The 23,328-nt window shown below is 49.3% G+C and overlaps 1 protein-coding gene across 1 annotated transcript in view; it reads right to left on the bottom strand.

Moving 5' to 3' along the window:
• Window positions 1–2,305: 2,305 nt before the first annotated feature.
• The window catches only part of LRRK1 (leucine rich repeat kinase 1), a 72,509-nt gene continuing 51,486 nt past the window's right edge, over window positions 2,306–23,328 (bottom strand). The window contains exons 22-34 of the mRNA XM_066196145.1: window positions 23,070–23,233; window positions 21,773–21,912; window positions 20,103–20,352; window positions 18,524–18,690; window positions 17,307–17,504; window positions 16,399–16,676; window positions 16,021–16,215; window positions 15,105–15,256; window positions 13,408–13,525; window positions 11,987–12,103; window positions 6,198–7,033; window positions 5,516–5,617; window positions 2,306–3,718 (exon numbers count right to left, since the gene is read on the bottom strand). Coding sequence (XP_066052242.1) covers window positions 3,541–3,718; window positions 5,516–5,617; window positions 6,198–7,033; window positions 11,987–12,103; window positions 13,408–13,525; window positions 15,105–15,256; window positions 16,021–16,215; window positions 16,399–16,676; window positions 17,307–17,504; window positions 18,524–18,690; window positions 20,103–20,352; window positions 21,773–21,912; window positions 23,070–23,233 — 2,895 coding nt within the window. The 3' untranslated portion in view covers window positions 2,306–3,540. The remainder of the gene's footprint in view (window positions 3,719–5,515; window positions 5,618–6,197; window positions 7,034–11,986; window positions 12,104–13,407; window positions 13,526–15,104; window positions 15,257–16,020; window positions 16,216–16,398; window positions 16,677–17,306; window positions 17,505–18,523; window positions 18,691–20,102; window positions 20,353–21,772; window positions 21,913–23,069; window positions 23,234–23,328) is intronic.

The raw sequence follows: 23,328 nt of genomic DNA, 5'->3' as shown, positions 1-23,328 counted from the left end.
ACCCTCCTCCAGCTGGGTTCAGCCACTGCAGCCCGACCCAGCTCCCATCCCAGCGCCGCCGCCCGGGGTAAGCCGAGGACAGGCCGGCAGCCCGAAATAGCCACGATATTTCCTGTCCTTTTAAAGCTTGCTTAAAGAAAACTAATTTCCTCTGTCCTTTCAGTGGCAGAATACAAAGCAGCCAGCGCTGCCCCTTTCCCCACCTCCCCTGGAAATCACCTTATGTTTCCTTCTGCTGAAGCTGAGAGCCCTCGGTGCTGTGTGGGATGGGGAGCATCCAGCTCACGTTCAGCTGCCCCCACCCTGTCTTGGGGACACAAGAGGTGGGGTTTTGTTCTAATATATCAAATCACAGTTCCTGCCCACTGTCCAGAGCCAGCCCTTCTTTCTTTTCCTATCAGAATGAGCTGTAATACTCCCTGTTTTCCTGCACAAGGAGGGGTAGGTTGGGTTTGAACAAACCCAGGCTGGTGGGGTCTGTGCACCCACAGTGCTGGGGCCTCAAAATGTCCTGAGTGAGCATCAGGATATGGGATCTTGGATATGGGAAGCAACCAGTGGTTTGCCCCTACATCATGCCTCCCCCCAAAAGATATTCAGGCCATGCCCCAAACTGGGATGCTGGTATTGGGCACAGCTGTTCTTCATCCCAGGGCCTGACTCTGCACTGATGCCAGCAAAGGAACAGCCCAAACCAGGAACAGGAATCACTATCCAGTTGGGAATTCAATATAATCTTTTCAAAGCAGGTAGAGGACCACTGAACACTCCAGGGAAAAGCCCAGGGACGTGTGTGGCTCTGCTCTCAGCAGGCAGCTGAGTGAGGGAGTGAAGCTGGTGGGGGGGGGGCTTTTGGGCTCAATCCCAGGCAGGTCCTGTTCCTCTCTCTCTGCTTCCTTGAGGAGTAATTAACAGCCCTGGCACCCACTGCCCTCCCTCTGCTGGTGCTGGGGGTTAATCCCACCCAAGAGCATCCGCTTCCCTCCCAGTGCCGAGCCCCTTCCATGCGCTCCTGCTGCTCCCAGGCTGCCTGGGGGAAACCTGACCTTGACAAAACAAACCCAAAGCTGTTTGTTTACCTCTCCTCAGTCAGCTGAAGGAATAACCCCCTGCCAGGGCTCTCCTTGGGCTTATTTTGATCAGCTGAACTACAATAGTGAGGACTGTGACAGGTGCAGCTCCCCCAGTCCCACACCTGGGGCTCGTGCTGCCCCTTGTGCAGGGGCTTTTCCTGCCTTTGGCTGTGATCCCATTCCTTCCCCCCAGGATGCCTGATGCCCCTCACCTGTACCTGCCATCAGGAGAACAGGCTTTGCTGGTGGGAGAGATGGAAAGGAGCATTGAAATCTCAAACTGTTTGACCTGGTGGAAATTGTTTTAATTTTGTTTTTAATGTCTGTTTATTTCTGCCCCTGGGGAATCATTCCAGCAGTACGTGCAGGGCTCACTTAATGGAGCCTTGTGCTAATGAGGTTTCAGGTCTGCTGAAGGCGGGGGGAATTTGTTCTTATTTCAGGGTTCAGGAACCAACCCCTTGCTCCCAGGATTTGGGACACACACACACCACTGCAGCATCTCTCACAAGTCCTGTGAAACCCAGGTGCCAACCTCTTCTCTTCCCTCCCCAGCTGACCACCCTGACCCACCTGGCAAGGAGCAGGGATGTCTCGGTGTGTCAGGAAAGGTGCTGTGCAGTAACAGCCCCAGAGCACAGTGTCCAGCAGAACAAAAGCCCTTTTGTGTCCAGGCCTTGGCCAGGGCCCACCAAAGGTTTGGGAGATGCTCCAGCTTCCTCCATGGGCACTGGGGAGCCCCTGGTGGGCACAAGCCCAGAATGGCTTTGGAAGCAGCACAGCACCCAAGGTGTTCCGGTCAAGAGGGACAATAAGGAACTGCTGTGGTTGTTCCACAGGATGTTCCATCAAAGGAAACCTGCAAGGCTGAATGAAAGAATGAGCCCCTTTGTAGCTCCTGTTGGGGCTTCGGGTATCACAGGAAGAGTTCCTGCAAGTCAAAGGAATCTGGCAGCTGGAGAAGGTGACCATGAGACCTCACCCCAGCCCTGAGACAGCAGGCAGAGAGCATGTCCTGGCAAGGGAGGGGAATTTTGGTGCTGCCATACCTGCTTCACGAGCTGCTGGGGAGGCACAGGGTGACAGCCACAGCAAGGCCAGGTATGGAGACAGTCTGTACTCGGAGCCCTGATTCCAGCTGTGCTCATCACGGCAAGCACTGGAATCACGCTGCAAACCCCGAATGCCCAGTGCCAGTTGGGTTTCCAATAAAAACCACCAATGCAGTGTCATCCTGGGAAGGAATCAGTTTATTTTAAGATACATTCTGTTTCTGAAGAAGGATATTTTAGCAGCCTGCAACAGAAATGTGAACCAGAGGGTTAACCTGCCCGTTCGGCCTTGGCCAGCCTTGCCGATGCTCACACAAGATTCTCAGGATAAAAAAAAAAAAGAAAAAGAAAGGTCCAAAATTCAAACTGTACACCTTTATACAGGGTGCTTAGCTGGGGGCACTTTTTACACTGCTGTACATGCTTGGGATAATTAAGTGCAATTGGATTCAGAGCCAATACAGCATCCCAGGCCACTAATGAAGATAAAATACAAGCTGTGGTGGGCGGAAGCTGCACAGATACACAGGCAAACTGAGCTTATTGTGTTCCTGCTGCTCCAGAGTGCATTTCCCAAGAGAAAGAGTAGTGGAGCAGGGACAGCTTATAAACCTTCCTAGTCAGGGGGCTCCCTTCTCTTCCACCAGGAATATCTGTCACCCCCAGTGGCTTTGCTTTCCATCAGCTCCATCAACAAGGCAGCAGTGCCATGAACCAGCTCACTAATTCCTGGTGCAGCATTCCTGCCAGGTTGTTTTGGGCTCCCTCACAGGAACACTGCACGACTACAGCTTTTAGGAACCAGAAATGCAGTGGCCAGCCACAGCTTCTCGCTGGTTCCTACACCAGGGTGTCTCCACACAGGGACTACACCTGAAGTAGCCCCTAATGGAGTTGCAGGGAGGTGGGAAGCAGCCTCACAGATGCATTCCTCCTGGGAACAGGGTGAATCAGCCCACAGTGCCCGCACTGCCGGCCAGCAGGCAGCTGGGATTGAAACGTGCTCAGGGTCCCAGGGAAGAGCCCACAGAGCTCTCCTGGCTGACACACACACAACAACAAGAGCGGCAGCAGCCAGGGCATGCTGAAGGTGAGGAAGGAATTCAAAACATGGAAGAACAAACTGGAAATGGGGGGATGAGCAGAACTGCAGCGACTTCTGCCTCTGCTCTCGTGCAGGGGAGTGTGTGACAGAGCAGGGAGCTGAGAGCTGGCCCAGCTCCCAGGCCTGTCCCAGCCCTGCTCACACCGGCTTCTTCATTCCCCAAAAGCCCTGATGGGGCTCTGGGAACCCCACGGTGCACACTAGCAGCAAACCAGACACACACTCCCCCCATCACCCCTGCTCTGGGCCGTGCCTCCGAGTCCAGGATGCTCCTGTCTCCCGTTGAGTGTCAATCCCAGTGCCACAGGCACTACCTCCTCTTGCGCATGCAGGTCTCCAGCCTGCCCAGCTCCTCGTAGGCCTGGTAGAAAATGTCAAAGTCTCTGGCACTCCAGCCCCTCCAGACAGCCAGGCACCGCTCCATGTTTTCATTCTCAAAGCAGCACACAACTGTGTCCTTTGCTACCAGAGCTGCATCCACCAGAGTCCTGGGGAAGGGAGAAGAGAGCATGGAAGGGCGTTACAGGGAAGGACATGACAGGATAGGGCATTACAGGGAAGGACATTACGGGAAGGGCATTAAGGGGAAGAACAGCTCTGCGAGCACGGCACTGGTTCATGAGTTTCCCTTCCAGCTACACAAGCTTTTTATAAGCTGCAAATCCTTCAGCAAGGAGAACGTAACAAAGAGAGGGATCAGAAACTGTGTCACATCAAAACCAAGCAGCTCAGTGACATGGGAAAAGGTTTTTAAAGGGATTCAGGTGCCTAAACATGCAGGTGAGGGCTTAAGTCTGCCGTGGCATTTGAAGTTGCTGCTAATCTCCTGATTTGCTAAATCCACAGACTCTTGTTCCTGCTGCCAGCTGGGCATTTTCAGAACAGCTCCATCATAACACAGCTGACAGGCTGCCAAGAGCTTCCACAGCCTGGAATAAAGCATGGAAGTGGGGTGGGGCCTGCCTGTGTCAGCTCAGGGTCTGAGCCCCACAGCTGTGGCAGCACTCGGGGATCCGTGTGGTCCGTGTTGTATGTGCTTCCCTTCGTGGTCCCTGTTGAAGCTGGCCCTGCAGGGATCTCAGAGGGAGGCAGTGACACTTTTCCTTTGTAGGGTCCAAGGGACAGGAGTCCAGCCCTCACTGGGCTCCTTCTACCGCTCCCACAGCAGATGGGGAAGGCTGGTCCCAAACTGTTCCCAGAAAGGTGCCCAGCTGGGAGCACTCGCCACAGGACTGTTCTTGGCAGCTGGTTTTTATCACCAATTGCCCCAAGGAAGCCCCCTCCCCTTCCTCCCCTCTCTGCTCTGCCCCTTCCCTTTCCTCCCCTTCTGCTCTTTATCCTGCTGGTCAAACAGGGTCAATCCACGGTGCCTGCTCCAGTCAGACAGCAGGGCAGGACAGGTGTGAGATGTGGTATCACTTTGCCTGAACTCCACACTCGATGTGGGTTAATCAAAACCAACCTAAGAGTATCTGTGACCAATAAAGAGAATTCTCTCCTTCCAGCTAACTGATAAAGACACTCATTTCAGAGCAGAGGGAATGGCAGGAGCCTTTGATCTCCTGATGTGTTTGCCTGGTGGTAATAAACGATCATTTATAATCCTTAGCACTGCTTAACCTGCATTTGTTTGGACATAAATAGTACAATCCCAGACCGGTATTTAAGTGATCAGCAGGAACACCCCCACCTCTCCAGCAGCTATTTATTTCCTTGGACTCTCCTTCGCTGTATGAAACATTTTAAATTAACATATATAACTGCTCTCCCCTGTGCTCCAGGAGCCGTCCCCCGGCCTGTCACTGCCCACAGCACAAAGGTGCTCATTTAGAGCCAGAACATCAACCTGACCCACGTGAATGCAGCCACAGACAAGCGCCGTGCTCTGCATAAATGCACTTCTTGTTCTGAGCGCGGGGCCTGAGTCTGCCAAGCTGCTCTGACCTTCTGCCAGGTGCCCTCAGAGCAAAGGGAGCCAGCACCAGGCAGGATCAGGCCAACTTGATCACATTGTGCACGGTCCTGTCTGTGTCATTACGGAGTGTTCGGTCTCTGTGGATTTTGGAGACCAGGCTGTAGACACAGTGCCTTCCCCTCGCTGTCTGCCTCTCTCTAAGAGCGTGCACACACCTTGATGTGCAACCAGAACGCTGTGTCCTCCCACTGGGAACTCCCCAGATGCTGCTGGAAGCCAAGAGGAAGCTCCCAAGAGCCCTGAGAGCCTGCAGAGCCCCCCTCTGCCCCCCCAGCCCCTTGTGCCCCTGGGTGTGCCCAGTCAGCCTCACCCGTAGGGAGCCAGCTCCCCCGCCTTCAGCACCGCGATCACTCTGCCGCGCTGGGTGCCCGACTCCTTCTCCAGCCCGATAACGATGATGTCCCCGCCTCTCCTAGAAGAGAAACCAGGGAAATGTCACATCCTCAGCACTGGGGATGCTGTCAGCTGAGGAAGATCCATGCTGGATATCCATCCTCTGCTCCATGCCCACCTGCAGCCACATGATGTCTTGCAGGGGAGGAGGCACTGTGATGCCACGGGGGCATCCTGAATCCACTGCAGTGAGAGATCCTGTGACAAGCAAAACCAGCTTCCCAGAGGTTCCCATCAGCTCCACAGGAGGCAGCAGGACTTGCCAGGGCTGTGTCCAAGCAAGGAGGCTGCCTGCTGCTCTTTGTTTCCTCAGTAGCTGGGGAAACACGGCTTGGAGTCTGACCACCCCCTTCTCATCCTGCTGAAACCAACCCAGCAAGGCCTTCCACGTGGCCATTCTGCTCAACACCACGTACTTTCAAAAGGCATAGAAAATCCATGTTCCATTATACTGAGAACAGAATTTCTTAAAGGCAACTTGACTTTCTGGCCAGGCGAATCATACTGGGAATGCAAAAGCTGCTGAATTAGCCTGAGTTAATCTCATGTTCAGCCAGGAGAGATTTTGACTAGGATGCCTGGATAAGTGACCCACGTACCTGGGGATCCAGATGAGGTCTTTTACAGGAAGAACCTTGACTGCTTGGAGATGCTCTGTGTTGTCACCCGCGGCCAAAGCATCGTGATCCAGGGAAGCCTTCAGCTCGTGGAACTTCTCAGACTCCTCAAAATCTGTGGAGAACGGTGCACTGGAAGAGCTCAGGGGCGAGCTGGGCAGGCTGGAGGGGCAGCGGGTTACCGTGTTGGGAGGCGAGGAGGAGTAGGAAGACACAGAGCAGTAATCTGTGAGCGAGTCCTGGTGGTTGAGGATCTGGGTGCCCACATCCAGGCTGTACATGATGCTCATATCCCCCTGAGGGTTGTTCTCCATCGCCCCGTGGCTGATGGGAGCAGTGGCTGGGATGGCAGCCGAGGGCTGCTGGATGGTGAACATGTCCCTGAGGGGGCTGCAGTCCCCGCAGAAGTAGCGTGCGCAGAGCTGGTAGGTGGAGGCGTGGTACATCACCAGGAAGTTGCTTTTATTGTCCAGGCACCAGACCACCTCCTCCCCGTGGCACTCGGAGTTGCAGGCGATGGAGGCGATGACGGAGGGCGGGCTGAAGGGCTCCAGCCTCCTGCTGATCTCCATGGAGGCGCAGTCGATGACCAGGACGCCGGGGCCGTTGCTGTACCACACCTCGGCCCCGCTGTTGGTGATCTCCATGGCCCTCACCGGGTACGGGTTCTGCCGCGGGTCGTCGTCCGAGATGTTGAATTTGGACCTGTTTGCTGTGTGGGAGCACAGGTAGGAGCAGCTGTCCCCTGGCAGGCCCTGGGACACTGAAAACACAGCTACGAGTCCGTCGGACAAGCCAGCCAGCACCATATATGAATTCTGCAAGAAAGAGAGAAAAAATTCATGGAATTATAGAATGGTTGGGTTGGAAGGAACCTAAAAGATCATCTCATTCCATCCCTCTGCCATGGGCAGGGACACCTTCCACTAGACCGCATTGCTCCAAGCCCTGTCCAACCTGCCCTTGAACATTTCCAGGGCAGGGAGTCCGCAGTCTCTCTGTGCCTTACCACCCTCATAGCAAAGTATTTTCCCCTATTTCTCTACTTGTCTATAATGGAAGAGCTTTCAATCCCAGATGCTCTGCCTGCTTCTCATATTCTGCAAGAATACCAGTAACTTACCCCAAAAGAGCGATAACAGCGACATAAAAAGAAGTCGTTCCCTAGAAGCTGCTGCACAGCCACACTCCTTTCACCCAGTGTTACCTCTCTACTGGCAAGGGCGGACAGACAGACCTGGCAGCCAACCCTGAAGGTTAACAAATTCAAGCTGGAGTATGTTCAGAGACAGCCATCATGATCCTAGGAATCCAGCTGTAGAAACCCGGCTCACTTCCAAAAAGGAGCAAAGCTATTGCTATCAATGTAGGTAGGAGAGGAATGGAAGAAATGCAGTAAAAATGGAAAGAGGGAGCCAATATTCTCACAAATAAGAGCATCCAGTGATTGCTCCACATCCAGAGTCTGCTGCTCTGAGAGCACTGCTCCTCCCAGGGATGTGCTCTGGCTCTGGGATCCCTGGCAGCTCAGACATCCCCGCCAAGTACCACAAACAATTCTGCAGGTTGGTAAAAACCTGTTCCTCAATGTACAGATGTGCTGGATGCAGCTCCAGCTCCGTGGCCATGCATCCCTCGTGTCCCAGGGGCAGGAGCTGCTGAGAAGGCCACGGCTCAGCAACTCCTCCAGCTCATCCCAGCGGGGAAAAATGCTGTTAAACAGACTGGGAAATGGATCTCTTGGGAACAAAACTTCCCGTGACCTTGGGCCTCTACCAGAAACTCCCCCATCTGTGAAGCAGATAAAACAATACTTACCTCAAAGGCCTTTCTATTTCCTCCCTGTGGAGCAATAAATTCTAAAAAAAGACCAATTTACCCAGGACTTTTTTGCTGCCTGGACTAAGCACAGCAAACCAAGCAGAACCAGACAGAGCACCACAGGGTTGACACAACCTCACCCCTCCTAAGCCTCTCCACAGTGGAAAGCCCTGGCTTTGGCATGCCCAGGATGCCAGTGAGGTGGGCTGAGGGCTCAGAGTCATCCTTTGCTGAGAACGGAAAAATTAAATTAAAGCATCCCTGTGCCCTCCCAGGGATTTTGATTCTGCCAGGCCTGGACAGTAGTTCCCAGGCTGTAAATCCACAGAAAAATCAGTATCTTGACTTGCTCCAGCCGTTGAGGGGCAGGTAGTGCAGGGTAAATGCTCCTTAATTGACAGCACTGCTTGCAAGGCTCATTGAGAGTCCTGGACAAAGAGACACTCTCTGCACACCAAGTATGAGTAAAACCACGAGAGCGTTGAGCCCCTATGACTAATCCAAATCACAGCAGAATTTTACTGTAATGGGAAAAACTAGGAAAGCAAGTGGAAAGTTGTGAAATGAGGCTTGGACTAACGCAGTCCAGTCCCAATTCTCTAACCACTAATTAAAAGAAATCCCAACGACCTGCAGTGTTCAGTGCCATCTCCCTGCTGCCATGTGGATCTGGTGCAAAGGCTCCTGGAAGTGGCTTTGCCAAGGAGTTGCATCAGTAGGTTGGATCATGGCACAATGCTTTGCACAAGCTGGGTTTTGGGTTACTTTTTCTTTGGAAGGGAGTTCCACTATTTAAAACTGAGTAAAACAAAGCAGAACAGCCCACATTTCTCTGGCAAAAAACAGTCCAACTTTTTCAGTCTGAAGGACCCCGCGCAAGAGGCATTTCTTACTAGAAATGGAAAATTTAAATTGAAGTGGGAACATCAGATATTAACTGTAATGTGGGTATGTCAACCTGAACTGCTCCCAGCATGACACAGGATGCTATTAAAATCTTCAGAGATTATAATTTTGTCTCATTTGATTTGATAACGCTGAATTATCCAAGCATAGTCTTCACAAAAAATTATTTTGAATTCCTTCATTAGTGTCAGCTGCTACAGAACAGAATCCCTATTCCCTTTTGGGTTCCACAGGCCAAATTTCCCTGGCACAGAGCAGTCAGCACCATAACCAGGGAGAGGTAGGTCAGGGACCCCCTCTGGGTGTTACCACTAATACCAATGCCAAATCCTGGCCTGTCTGGGATGGAACAACGGTGGAAGCAAATTGGGAAGATCTTTTTTCCATTGGGGCATTTATTGCTCTTTGTCTTGGCTATCAGGACCTGTTTCTATCCACCCATTGTTGTTATCCCTCAGAGAGATACGAAACAAGGAGCAGGAATTCAAATGCTGAGGAATGCCCTGACCCTGCCATCCCTCATGAGACCGAGCTGAGGGAGTGACCAATTCTACAGAAGACCATGTCAAAAACCACCTCCCCACAGATGCCATCCACTTGCCAGATTTTCATCCAGCGCCGGTGAGGCAAAACTCCCCCAGTCAGGGTATTCCAGCAGTGACCAAAGGCAGGCAGGGCTGCAGCCTCCAGAAACCTTAAGTAACTTTCTCAGAATTCATTTTCAACATTTGGGCTCCACGAAGAGCCAACAAAAACACACAGCAACAAAAGTGCATTTGAAGGCCCCGCGCTGCCAGGAGGAAGGCCCCGAGCGGGGCCGTGCCGGGCTGGGATGTGCGGGGATGAGCCGGCTCCAGACGTCCTGTCCTGCTGCCAGCAGGTCAGGAGAAATGGCAAAAAACGCTACACCAGGGCCTGGTCACCTCCTCCTCTCATCCCAGCAGGGTCTGGCACTGCTGGCTGCAGCCTTTAAATGCAGCTTTTGTTTCCATGTGTTCCAGGTTTCTGCGCGAGGCCAGAGATTTGCACCCATTCAGGTTTCTCTTCTCTCTCCCTCTGCATCTCTTCGTAACAAAGCTGCAAACCAAGGCAGAATGTGTCTTGGTTTGCCCTTTTTAACCTACTCATTTGCTAATTTGTTTTCTTTTTTCTTCTGAAAATTGTATTGTTTACCAAGAAGAATCATCCTGGTGACAAAAAGCATGCAACAAAAGCTTAAATTGTACAAGACTTTTGCTTGGCGGGTGAGTTTCAGATTCTGGGCCCCTCTCGCCTGCTTTCAAATTTCCATGATGCTTCATTTGGATGAGAAACCAAATTTTGGAAACTATTTCTTTTGGATCAGCCTTCCCAAGGCAGTCGTAAAGAATTCCCCTTCCCAGCAACATCCCTCGGCAATTCTCTGACTAAAAGTTACCTCACATCTTACAAGCTAAAGGTTTTCTTCCCAGGGAAATGCAATTCTCTCCTCCCCTGCACAGCAATGACTGTGATAACTCTGATAGAGCTTGCTGGACAGGCAGTGAGTGTGACAAGTGTAAGCTTACCATATAGGTTTTTTGGAAGAACTGGCTGGTTTAGCTCTTGCCAACCTGGTCTGCACATCCCCAGGCTGCTGCTCTGGCCATTTCACTGCCAAACTCATTCATAGAAAGGAGGGAGGAAAAAGTAAGTCCAATAAACTAAGAAGGAGTGAGCCGAAGGGAGGTGGATTTCTGGAAGGTTGGGTAGGGTCAGGGGAGGAAGGGAGGTGTCTAGACTCAATATTGCTATTGTAGGGCCTGGCATTATTTATGACATTTTCTAGGCAAGCCACAAACTGGAAATAGAAACCAGGAGACATAAAGCCACTCGTAACCCCTGAGGAATGGCTTTGCAAGCTGTGCGACAGTGGAAAAGCTGAAAGCAAAAGACTCCTTCGACTGTCCTGGATGGAACCTCAGGCAGCATGAGAAAGAAATTTGCCCAGCACATCAGAAATGAAACTCCATGGTGGACAAACGCTGCAGGTCCAGGAGCCAAGGAAAGCCAAGAGATGCAGAGAAATCCAGCCCTCTGCCAACTTCACATCGATGCCCTACTTTAGTTCCACTTACACCATGTTTGGAAGTGCAGCAGCACACCTTACACAAACCATCTGCCTCAGATTCAGTCCATGCAGCAACCCCAGCAGACGAGCCAGAAATGGACAACGGCTCAGGACAAGCTTGGTATAAACCAGCAGCTCCGAGAGCTGCTGAGCTCTCAGACACATCCCAGTCTGCTGGCATTTGCAAAGACTACACAGCTACCAGCACTGTTGCAGCATAATTATATGTTTTCACATGAGGTGGCTGTGAGCAAACCGGAGGTAATTCAGCTCGAAAACAGTTTTTATACATCTCCCAAGACTTGCCCGCAATAGGCACTCAGGTCAGATTTCTCCTGCCAGAAACGGGATGTTGGCAATTCCAGGGTTGGGCAGATAACATATAACTTGTTTTAATGCCCATATGAGTAATTATCCACGTTACCCGTAAGAGCATTACCCAAAACAGCTGTATTATCTAAGTGTTCTCATTCAAAACCAAAACAGGAGTGTGGCTGAGCCCAGATAACATTTAAGGATGACTGTGCACACAAATGACAGCACACAGCCCAGGAAAACAGTGGGTACAAGAGGCCGGATGTACCCACGTCCTGCATTAGCACTTAACAAATCTCTACTCTAATTATTGTGTCATGTCTTTTCTACTTTGCTTGATCAGCCTAAACCTTGTGTTCCAGTGAAGTGGAAACGCAGCTGGAAAACTTCCTTGTCAAGGAATTTGATCTGTTTTGACTATTTTCCCAGCAGGTTTGGAAGTGCCAGCTTTGGTCCCCTGACTCAGGTTCTTGCCTACACCTCTGTCCTCTGGCAGAGGCAGAAAGACCTGGAAACCTTCTCCTTGCAGTGCCAAAATGTTCCTGGGCACTGCAAAGTCCTTCAGCACCAGCTGAGTGTGGCAGCTTGGCCCAGCAGCAGAGTCTCACTACTGCCCCTCTTCCTTTGGGTTGTTCCTTACCCTTTTGACAAGAGGCATCACTAGGAAGCAGCTCACAGTGGCAGGGGTGTCTAAACCCTTCAGTGGAGTCTTTAAGGGACACATGCCCTGCAATCCATACACAGAAATCTTCTGGTCCTGTAAAAGAGCACATAAAATTCTATAAATGCAAACCTGCTTTTCATATCTTGATACCTGATCAAGATCTATTTGGTTCCAAAACTGGTGGTTTTTTTGTTTTTTGGTTTGTTTTTTTTTTGATATCCAAAGTGTGAATTTCTGTTCTCCAGGGAGAGCCTTTGGCATGTGGGCAGAAAGTGGGTGCTGCATTCCCCAGAATGGGCTGTGGATAATATATGCATTATCCAAAAGTCAGTAAAAATCACCAGTGTAGGGGTTTTATCACCACATCCAAAAGCAGCATCTGACAATCCTGAATGCAAAAATCCCAAACAACAATTGAAGCAGGTTGCATGTTATTTTGCATTAATCTGTCCATTCAAGGGACACTACATTTTATGTGGAATTACACCTGACCCACACCTCCTAAATCTACCAGACTGACCAAGAGCACCCAGTCTGGGAACCAGCAACACTTTTCATTCTGATTCAAAAGGTGGAAATACAATGCCTTGGTATCTCTGAATTTTATTTTTTCTATACTTATTATTATGAAAAAAAAAAGTATTTGAGCTTTATCTCTATTTGAGAACAGAAAAAGTAAAAATATCTTATTTTCTTATGGAGAGAAAAAAAACTCTACACTCACAGCATTCATGCCAGGGCAGAGTGAAATAGCCAACACAAATTATTTATACAGTGAGTGTGGCCTTTTTTTACCCCACTCTTAAAACACTGAATTTCAGGTACATTTAACTTTTTGGCTGATTTTTTTTTTGTTTTGTTTTGTGTGAAACGATTGTGTCAGAACTGGCTGACACTTAACAGCTTTTTTTGATGGGTGGACAGGGGCTCTGGGGGATAAATCAGCCACGCTCTGTCATTCTTATCCTTTTAGCTGCAATTTTCCATGGCGAACACAAAACTTGGGTACTTGTTTCCCACCAACCTTCAAATCCCTCAGGTCTCTTTCAAAACCCCACCCTTAAATGCATGTTTTCTGTCCCTGCCTCCCTTTATCGTCCACAGATAAGGACATTTCCCAGATGAACCCCTGGGTACAGATTGCTCCAACCCAGAGAGTTTCCCCTCGGAAAGCCGAGGTTCCCACGATCACCCTGGGCTCTGGGAGGCACAGTCTGGATCTGTGTGTGTCAGGTAGAAACAAAACACCTGGAGACAGCAGATGCAAAGTCACGCTGCTCATCTGAGACGCCTTTTGTCTGGCACACTCTTGGCTTTACTAATTTAACAGGCTCTTTCTCTTCGTTTGTGCCTCCCCTAACAAGGCCCCTCTCGAGGGGGACACAGGCAGTGCTCACCTCCGTGGCTGCCCACAGGGCATTCTGAAATTTGAGTTGGCAGCACAGCTTCATTCCTGGGCAGCTCATCCTCTGCACTTCCATGACTCCTTTCTCCAGGTTCACCACCGTGTAGTTCCTGAAAGGAGCAAGCAACAATTTCATACAGCCAACATTCATCCTGCATGGGGCCGAGGGACTTGTGGCACTTTTGGCCAAGCCGTAACACAACTGCCCAGATGTGCACGATGCTGCAAGGATCTACACCCCTCCAAACTGTAAATTCCTCATTGCAAAGGAAAAGAAAGCTGTGCCATGGCTCTTCCTCAGGGGCAGACGTGCAATTGCTTCTGTGAAGATTTACACTCGGCTCCCTGACTTTGCACAGGGTTAGGAGGACATATGTGGTCTGTTCCTGTAATTGAGCTGCGAGACAAACAGCTCCAGCTGAATAGCAGTAATTAATGGCTGGGAAGTCTCAGCCCATCTTGCCCATTAGGTTCTCAAGGGAATATCTGGTCTCCAAGTTCACTGCCTTGCTATTATCTGGCTGCATTATTATTCCAGTACATAAACAGAGGAGCATGATTCTACAGAGCAAAGATCTGTACCAAATAAAATTATTTATAAGTATGACTAATTAATAGTTTTTTGTAGCTAAAAGGACTTTGTTTGTTTGGGGAAGTTTATTGGGTTTGGATGTTTGAACAATAACTGGATATTCACAACCACATCTGTGAGTCCCAGATGTTTTACCAACTGTGGCACAAGCAATTACACATCCTGAAATCTGTCACATGTGAGTAACTTGTTATTCAGCAGTCTCCAGCAAGTGGATTGTCCAGTCAGGAAGCAGATTCACTGAGATATATTGCTGTGAATATTTGGACAACATCCATGTATTCAAAATACATCTGGGAGTGCCATGTGCTTCACCAGTTCAGTAGGAAAAGTTACACTGCCTGCACTGAACAACTGACCAGGGACCACAAATGGCAAAACAAATAGTTCAGCAACAAATCTCGTGCTTTTCCCATTAGCTTAATGGCTACAAATAATGAACACATTAATATAAAATTCAGATCAGTTTGTGAATGTTTCCAAAGAAGACTGAGGCAATAAAAATCAGCAGCATCCATAAAAATGAACCTAACTAGCCGCAGGTCACATGTGGCTGAGCAAAATGCCATCACCTCAGTCACAATTTAATAACATTTTAAGCACATGCCTTCAGTCCAGAACACATTTTACTGGCAGTACACACTTGGATGCACACACAGCTCCAGGCATGTGGTTAACTCCCGATGATTGCAATAGGATTTAAGCATGTGCTTAATTGCTTTGCAGAAGAGAGATGGAACTGCAGCCTCAATTAGGAAAGGTTTAGTGTTAAATGGCCTCATTAGGAAAGGCAGAACACGTCTGTTCTCATGTGCAAATGCTTCATCCTGTGTGTGTGAATCATTACACTGCCCTAATCTTCTCCTCATATTAACTGAAGCAGAGTTAAGCTCATTAAATATCCTTTATAAAGCAACCACTGTTCCCAATTAAAAGAGTTTGGGAAAACAGTGTTCACCGTATTCTTGGCGTTCATCCAAGTTCACTTTCACCTTCCTTACCTCCCTCCCAGAGGCAGAAGCGAAGATTCTGAAGGATTTTTTTTTACTTAAAAAGGAAAAAGAAAAAAAAGAAATTGCTAATGTGAGCCGTCTCACCTGGTGTCCTCCTTCCCATCCCAGAACACCACCGTGTACTCCTGCCCCAGGGAGCAGAAGAAGGAAGACTGCTTCCCACAGGGCAGCAGGTACATGAACGTTGCAAAGGTTGGATCTTTCATCTGCCCGACCACAGAGATGGCCAGGGGACGCTGAGGGGGAAGGAAAAGAGAAAGACGCGTCACACAAGATGAAATAGGAGAACCACAATAAACAGGAGGTTCAGCAAGGCCGAGCACAAGGTCCTGCCCCTGGATCAGGGCAATCCCAAGCACAAGCATAGGCTGGGTGTCCCTGGATCTGGATTACATTTAAGGTTCCTTCCAACCCAAAGCATTTTCTGATGCCATGATTATTTATAAAAGCTTGGTCTGTCATTCACTTACACATTTTACTGATTCATTCCTTCAGGCTTACGAGTTTTGGAAGCTGACCCATTGCATGACAGTGTGTAGATGTTTGAGAGTCAGGCTGACCTTTGTCTGAAGGACAGCAGCTCTAAAACACCAAATGAAATTAATGAAGAATGTAATGCAGCATAATCCTTTTCTTGCACTCTGAAGCTTTTTCTTCCTCATACCTCCTTTTATAATCTTGGGTATTTTGAAGTCTTTGTAGTTGTGCTCACAGCATGACACTGGAGCTGTTTTTAGAAATAATGGGTAATGTCTTGCCCTGGTGAAATCAGCGGCCTAACTGCCATTGACATCGAGGGACCTTCAAGTCACCACAGATGTCTAAGGCCACAAATCTGTCATCATTTCATTCATAAAACTCTCATTTAAGTCAACAGAAATTCTGGGCCACATCAGCAGGAGGGGTAAATGGAGCTGTCGCGCTGCACCAGGAGCGAGCTCAGCCCTCCTGCACAAAGAGGGCAGCCAGAGAACATGGGTTCAGGAGGGTGGTCTTGTACCTTCTCTGGCTTAGTGTCCCAACACTCCATCATGAGTGCCTGCATCCTGTAGAGCTGCACCTCCTCGGGCTGCCCGAGGACAGGACGGATCCCTTTGGACAGTTTCTTTGCGATCTGGAGCTGGTGGTGTCCCAGCACAGGCCTCTGCCCTGACAGCAGCTCATACAGGACCATCCCATAGGAGAACATGTCCACCTACACCCAGAAACAGAGGGAAAATCAGGGCAAGGCTCTGTTGGTGGGTGGAGAGGCGAGCAAGGAAGGCCACAGTGGGAAAGCCAATGCCAACCCCACACACGGATAAGGGAATTGAGCCATGGGATGGTGGCAGCCCCCCAGTGCCATCCCAGGGCTGCCCCACAGAGTCCCCCCAGTCACCTTCTCGTCGTAGACGATGCGGGGCCGGATCTCGGGGGCCTGGTAGCCCGGGGTGCCCTCCACGCCCAGCGCGCCCTCGTGGAACGACTGCCGCGAGATGCCGTAGTCGGAGAGCTTGATGTTGATGTGCTCCCTGACGTCCAGGGACCACACCAAAATATTGTCCGACTTGAGGTCGCAGAAGATGATGTTCTTCTTGTGCAGGTAGGCCAGGCCCGTGGCGATCTGGTAGGCTATTTTATGGGTCAGCATGTGTCCCAGCGGCACAAAGGAGGACCCTGGCACAAAGGAACAGCTCCTGTAATTGCCATAACTGCTGCTTCTTCCCCCTCTCTCCCCTCTTTAACTCCAGAGCAATAACTGACAACCTTTTGAAACATCACTCAATGCCACCATTTGAAATGATACTGTTTATGTTACTATATGTGTCTGACAGTCCTATTAGATTCTTTTTTTAAACCTTTGCACTTCTGGGCTGCTAAATCTTCTGGTGAAAATTAGTGTTTGACTGAAAATTGACACAAAGCCAAGGTGCCAAGAGGGTCAGATGGCCTCAACTTATCTTGGAATTAGTGTTGTTCATTTGACAATGACAGTAATACAGATAATTATGAGATAATTTAGAGTACCAGACAAAACACAGCACCATCCATGCAGCACTGAAGAGAGATATACTCCATATTAATTTGCAGAGAAAATGAAAATCCAGGTTTCCAAAGTAGTTTTGAGAATCCCGAGCTTCAATTTTTACAAGGTTCCCAGAAGCACCATATAAGAACAACTCCATCCCTCCCACTTCCCTTAGTCTGGGGAAAAAAAAAAATTCCCCTCCAGCAAATCAAGCAGTAATTTAATCATCTCTGACCATTTGTCACCGGGAGAGGAGTGGAGGGAGAGGCTGGCTTTACCTTTGGAGTTCTCAGACAGGACGGTGGTGAGGCTGCCCAGCGGGGCCAGCTCCAGGGCGAAGCAGAGCGGGTGGATGCTGATGCCGATGAGGGACACGATGCAGGGGTGCTGCAGGGAGTGCAGCATGCTGGCCTCCTGACGGAACTCCGAGAAGTTCTTCATGGCATCCATGGCCCGCAGGTGCTTCAGCATGGTATCTGGCAAGACACACAACCCCCTTCTCACTGCCCGGCTCAGGAAATGAGTCACAAACTCTTTGGGAGGTGATAAAAGGCTGCAGGAGGAAGGCAGCTGGTGGGATTAGGGCAACAGCAAGGCTTTAAGTTGAATCCTTATGCTGGTACGTGAACCACTAAGAGACACTGGCTATAAGCAGGATGTATCTGGTGCCTCGGGAAGCAAGAGCTCCCTTGGTCCTTCAACACCAGGCTCAGGTGTGTCTGGCACATGCTGCTCTCACACATCCCCTGGACAGCGCTGGAAAACTCGTGCTGTGCTTCTCCCAGCAGGGACTCTGTATAGAGAGCACACTGCAGACCCTTTGCTGGAAGGGCTCTTTCCTAGTTTCCCAGCTTCCCTGCCAGAAGAGAGACCCATCACAGTAATGGTCCTGCTGCCACAGCCCACCACAGGCTGATCAGGCTCTTCCCAAAGGTTATTTGTCACTGGGACAGCAGCTGGCCTCCTCCCCAGCTCAGGGATTCACCACATCCTCCCCTGACAAAAATGAGGGATGTGAAGCACTTTCCCCTTTCCCCTGTCCAAGGACTGAAGCTCTGCTGGAAACCTGGGCTTCACAGGAGAGCCCATCCCTGCCTGGAGAAGCTGGCGGGCTCAGAAGGATTCCCAGTTTGCTTTCTTCAGCTGCTGGCACAGAGGGGATAAAACACTAATTCAGAGGTGGAGACCCACAAATCCTCAGCGCAAACCCAAGCAAACCCACTCCTCATGGCCAAATAGTGTGGGAACAGGAGTTGAAATCAAGGGCTCTGCCTTGGCACCCTCTAAATCCAACCTCTGATCTGCAGGAGAGAAGCCTACATCACCACTACAAGTGCTCATGAAGAACTCTCAGATGCATTGTTCTCCTCCACTGAAACCCGTCAGTTTTGCTATCTACTTCCATGCTGTGTTTAATCAGGTGCTGTCAGCACTTTGCAGACTCTGGTTTTAGCTTGGGATCCCAGATTCCTGACACCAAATCTGTGCACTGTACCTGCAGCTGAAGTAGGAGAACCCTTGCATTTTTTAATCTGAAATCTCTTCACAGCCACTGGTTTTCCTTGGTATCGTGCCCGATATATAACAGTTCCACTTCCACCCTGGCCAAGAACGTTGTTTTCATTTTCACTGCATTCCAGTTTGCTATTTTCCAGGAACAGTCTGCCAAATAGAAATTGAGGGTTTTTAATTAAAGTTTCAAAGACGTTGTAAATTCATGTTTTTAATGTAATTTCCATTTTCACAAATGCCTAATAGGTTCCTGACTTATCTACCAAGAGGACTGGATCACCTAAACTACCTTGGTCATCTCAGTGCACTCCATGCTGGCTCACACTGCACAACAGATTTCTCACAGAAAAAAGTAATTTGAGCGAAGAAGCACAAAGGGCTTTTTGCTAATTTATCCCATAAGAATCAAACAGATCTGGAAAGCACATAAGCTCCTTTTCCAAGCAGATGACACAGGTACTAATACTTGTGCCATTTATCAGTATTAACGATTTTTTTTTTTTGCTCCATTTACCTCCTATTCCTCTTTTTTCCACCAAGGCAGGACAGGATGTTTATGAACAGCTCCACACTCCGAAACCTGATTATTCAAATCAGCTTAGTGTTCCCAGGCTGCAATTCATCATTTCCCCACTCTCCCAGAGACTACTTTTACGGCTGTTCACACTTCAAACATCTCCACTTACCTCACACCCGCCAAATGAATCTGCAGGAGATAATAGTGTGAGGAGGGCTGGTGTGACGAGCTGATGGGGTGTTTGCCCAGAAAAACGACCCCAACAAAGCAATAGGGGCCAGTGAGAGCACAGAGAGCTCTGACAGCAGCCAACAGGACAGTCTGGTCTAGAGGTCTCGTGATTCTGCATTGGGCACTCGGAGGTCTGAGAGAGTGGGAGCCAAAGGGGACATTGCTCTCCTGTCCTGCCTGCTCTGCACTGAGTAATAAGGGGTGTAAGACTCAGCCCATCTGGGAATGCAGTTAAGCAGCTTAAAGATTTGGCAGTGCTGCAGTAGGTGGGAAGAGCTCCTTCAGCTGCTCAGAGCTGCCACACACCCAACACATCCGGCAGCCCTCAGCTGTGCAGGAGCCCCAGCTCAGTGTGAATCCTCCTGTGGTGTCCATAAACTCACTCACCTACAGGCCCTTACAAAATTAAGGCCATTCCAGTGCCAATCTTGTGATGCAGAAGCTCTTCCTTTTAGTTTTGCCACATTAAAATCTCCTTTTGTGGGATCCCAGAAAGGCTCCAACTACAGAAAGTCCTGGCCAGAGTTCTGGGCAATGCAGGACAGCTGTGGCTTTAAAAAGGGGCTTTCACATTGCACCACAGTGATCTCAAAGGACCCCTGGTGTGATGACTCGGTCAGAACACAGCTATTGTCTAAGCAAGTTGCTGAACACCAGGGGTGCAGTTCAGGATGAACTGCCAGAGCATGGATTGAGAGCAGATGGATTTGTTTCCTGTGGTCAGTATGTCCCTCTAGCAGAGGCGACTTAGGAAAAGGGCCCAACCAAATCACACAGGTACGCTGAAACTCAATCAAAGGCTATCACACGTTACCGGGCAGGAAAATCAGTCATGAAAAGCTCAGGGACCAGCTCTTGGAGAGACACAGGGATGTCAGGGTGGTTAGGACACGTGATGTAGTCCAGCTCGATGGCAGTCAGGACACAATCCTCCATGTTGAAGTACTGCACGTCCTCTGCCCTCTCACCGTCCTCACCCTGCCCTGGCCTGGCAGCTGCACAGATGTGGCAGGGCACATACTGCTCCATCAGCAAGGTGCCATCACTCTCTGTGGCTGTGAGGGCTTCAAAGAGAGCAAACAAACACGGAACAACGTCATTCACAGCAGCTGAGAAGGAACAACATCCCCGAGTGCATTCCAACGTCCGCAGCATGACCTGGATCCGCTGCCTGGAAATGGTGACACTCACACAGCAGCAGCTTGCTGCAGGGTACAACTGGAATAGAAAGTAGCTTTGCAAAGTATACAGGGACAGTGCTGGGGAGACAGGATTGTGGCTATAACCCAACACTCACCCTGCTCTGGTCACAGGCAGTGCACAGGCTTCTGAGGTGAATGTACTCAGGACCAGCAAAAATTAGAAGGATGTGAATAGAACATTGGAGAGACCCTTCTACTTGCTGGACGTCTCTGTCTCTTCCCAGACTGCAAACTGCCAGATGGCTTGAGATGGGAATGGGGCTGGGAGCAGGCTGGCAGACAGAGCACACTGAGCTCAGGCTCAGCACTCACCTGCAGCACCCAGGCTGGGAACATGGGTCCTGTGGGCTCCCTCATGGGCAACGTGTTCAGCCCCTCCAGGGGAAACGTGGATTCTGCCATGACTAAGCCTTTGGGAGGTTCACACCTCTCCCATAACTACAGAGGTTTTGTGGTGACAGGCTCTGTTAAATGCCCATAATTAGTCAGGGTGAACACAAGGCTGCAGCCTTTGAAGTTGTGGCTCTTCTCAAGCTTCGCTGATTAACTTTAGCATTATTTTAATCCAAAGGCAAATAAAATGTTCTTTTATCTTCAGAACATGTAGAACGTGAGTATGTGAGAGTGCACCACTGTTTCCTCCACAGAGCCTCCAATTAAGAGACTTTGGCACTGCTTTCTAGGCCAGGGTAGGATGACAAAGAGCACTTCAGATTTTGTTTTGGTTTCAAATGAAGTATATTGGGGTTGCAAACTGCCTGCTGGGTAACAGCAGGATCTGTGCTGAGCACAGGAAAAGCAGCTGCAGGAGTCAAGGAAGTTACCTTGGCATGGAGTCCTTGGTACCATTTCACTCACAGCTCTCACATCACGATTTTGTAACTCACAGAAAGTTAGAAATGATGGGCAAACCCTCATCCCAGCTGATCCCAAAATGAGTTCAAGGGACAGCACCAAGCAGTTTGGGGCCAATCCTGCCCCTGCTACCAGCACTGGACGAGTCTCTTGAACTCCTAGAGGTCCTGTTTGAACTGCAAGGTTTCACCTGTGCTGCTGAGACAGACAGACTGGAAGACACAATGTCTAGACCAAAGGGTGTTGGCAACTAACCTTGATCTGTCTGCAGGTTTATTAGCTTTTATCAAGCATTATTGGCTTGAGACTGTCAGAGCCTGAGGGGTCTTCAATTAACACACAATGTTGTGCACCTGGAGAGCTCTGTGAAAGAACGCTCTGTTGAAAAGATGTAATACTGCACAGAAAATTACAGTCGCTCTCTTACCAGGGAACCACTGGTCTATCAAAGAGTTGACATGATCCGTGATGAATGCCATGGCTGAAAAGTCTCTCACTTCTGACTGGGAAATTATTTTAATTCCACCACTTTTTTTCTTTTTCCAGTTCACATCAGAAGACTCAACGCTGTGTGAGAAAGCCAAGAGACAGACCTGTGAAGCTTTTCTGAAGTACCAGTGTCAACAAACTTTCCTTCTGGCAGGAAACCTGAGTTACAGAATAACACACAGTTCATGAGTCATCGAAACACAAAGCAATCTAACTTCGAGGGTGATTTTCAACTCAGTCTGTTCTGAAAATGACTTTCAGAAGAGAATTCTTGCACAGAAACGCCAGTCCCTCACAAAGGGTAAGTGCTACAGAAGGTCAGGCCAAGGGAAAACTGTGGCCTAAGTGAGCTGAGTACAATGGAGTGTTTCGACAGAAATGCCCTATACAGAATGCTGGAAGGTTGGGAGTTGTAAAATCAGTAATAGAATTCCAGTGGAATAAAAATGGTATTTCCAGAAACCATTAGGAATAGTTTATGAACATAATTTTTGCACAATTCCCATGGAAGTGTAACTCCCTGAAATACACGGAGAGGTAACAGCATGACCACTACCACAGTCCAGAATTCAGTATTCCAGCCTGTGGTTTGCAGGGTCTGGGTTCAAGTCTCTACCGAGCTTGGAAACTTGGGAAGGTCACTGCTTCCTTCTGGCCTCCAACCATGCAACAGCACCAATGGTTCCTCCCTGTACTGCCAGGGACTGAAGGAGCAAAAGTCCTAAATGTCTGCATTTGTGAAACAACATGGACAGGAGGTTTTCCCCAGGCCTGCAGCCAGCAGACATTCTGCCTTGGCCAGGCTGAGGCACTTGTCCACAGTCCCTGCTGCACAGAAGCACCTCCAATGACCTGGATTACAGCCACACAGTGGTGAAGTTTTAGGATTCAGTGGAAAACTCACTGAGGTAAGGAAATCTTTGCATGCGAAAATGCATGATTTCAAGTTGCCAGAGCCCCACTCTGAATTTCACTCTCTGTTCTCAGGCCTCTTTCAATTTGTGGCTGCAGTAACAGATAAGGTTGATACATTCAGACCTGCCAAATAATCAGTTATTCATCATTTTATCACCAGTTGTTACCAGATGAGTTACGTCCATTAGAAGAGCCTCCTCTTCTCCTGATGAGTGAGCACATAGTCTGGGTCAGGCCCATTCATCTCCATTCAGCTGTGATGTGTTTCATACACTCTATTAGTCCCCTGTCACACATGCTGCATTATGAACACAAATTACCTAAGATAGCCTCCATCAAAGGTAACGAACAGACCTTCCTGCCAGTAAACAGTGTGAGTCCTTTTGACTCGGAATGTGCTGCAGCGGTTCCTTTGGGTGCCTGTGAAGCTGTAGATGGTCACCTTTTTGTTTCTTGTCTTGGTGTTCTTCTTGTTTTCAAAGAGCTGAAACAAGCAGAGAAGCATGAAAATCGTTAAACTGCTGAAGTTTCTCATAAGGATGTTTTAATCAAGCAGGAAAGTGATTTCTTTTTTTGGCT

Source organism: Chamaea fasciata, unplaced genomic scaffold, assembly GCF_029207755.1.
Source record: "Chamaea fasciata isolate MVZ Bird 193981 ecotype frontalis unplaced genomic scaffold, bChaFas1.0.hap1 SCAF_14, whole genome shotgun sequence".
In the NCBI taxonomy this organism is placed as follows: domain Eukaryota; kingdom Metazoa; phylum Chordata; class Aves; order Passeriformes; family Sylviidae; genus Chamaea; species Chamaea fasciata.
Note: the sequence above shows the minus strand (reverse complement) of the source record. Positions and strands in the feature narration are given on the sequence as shown.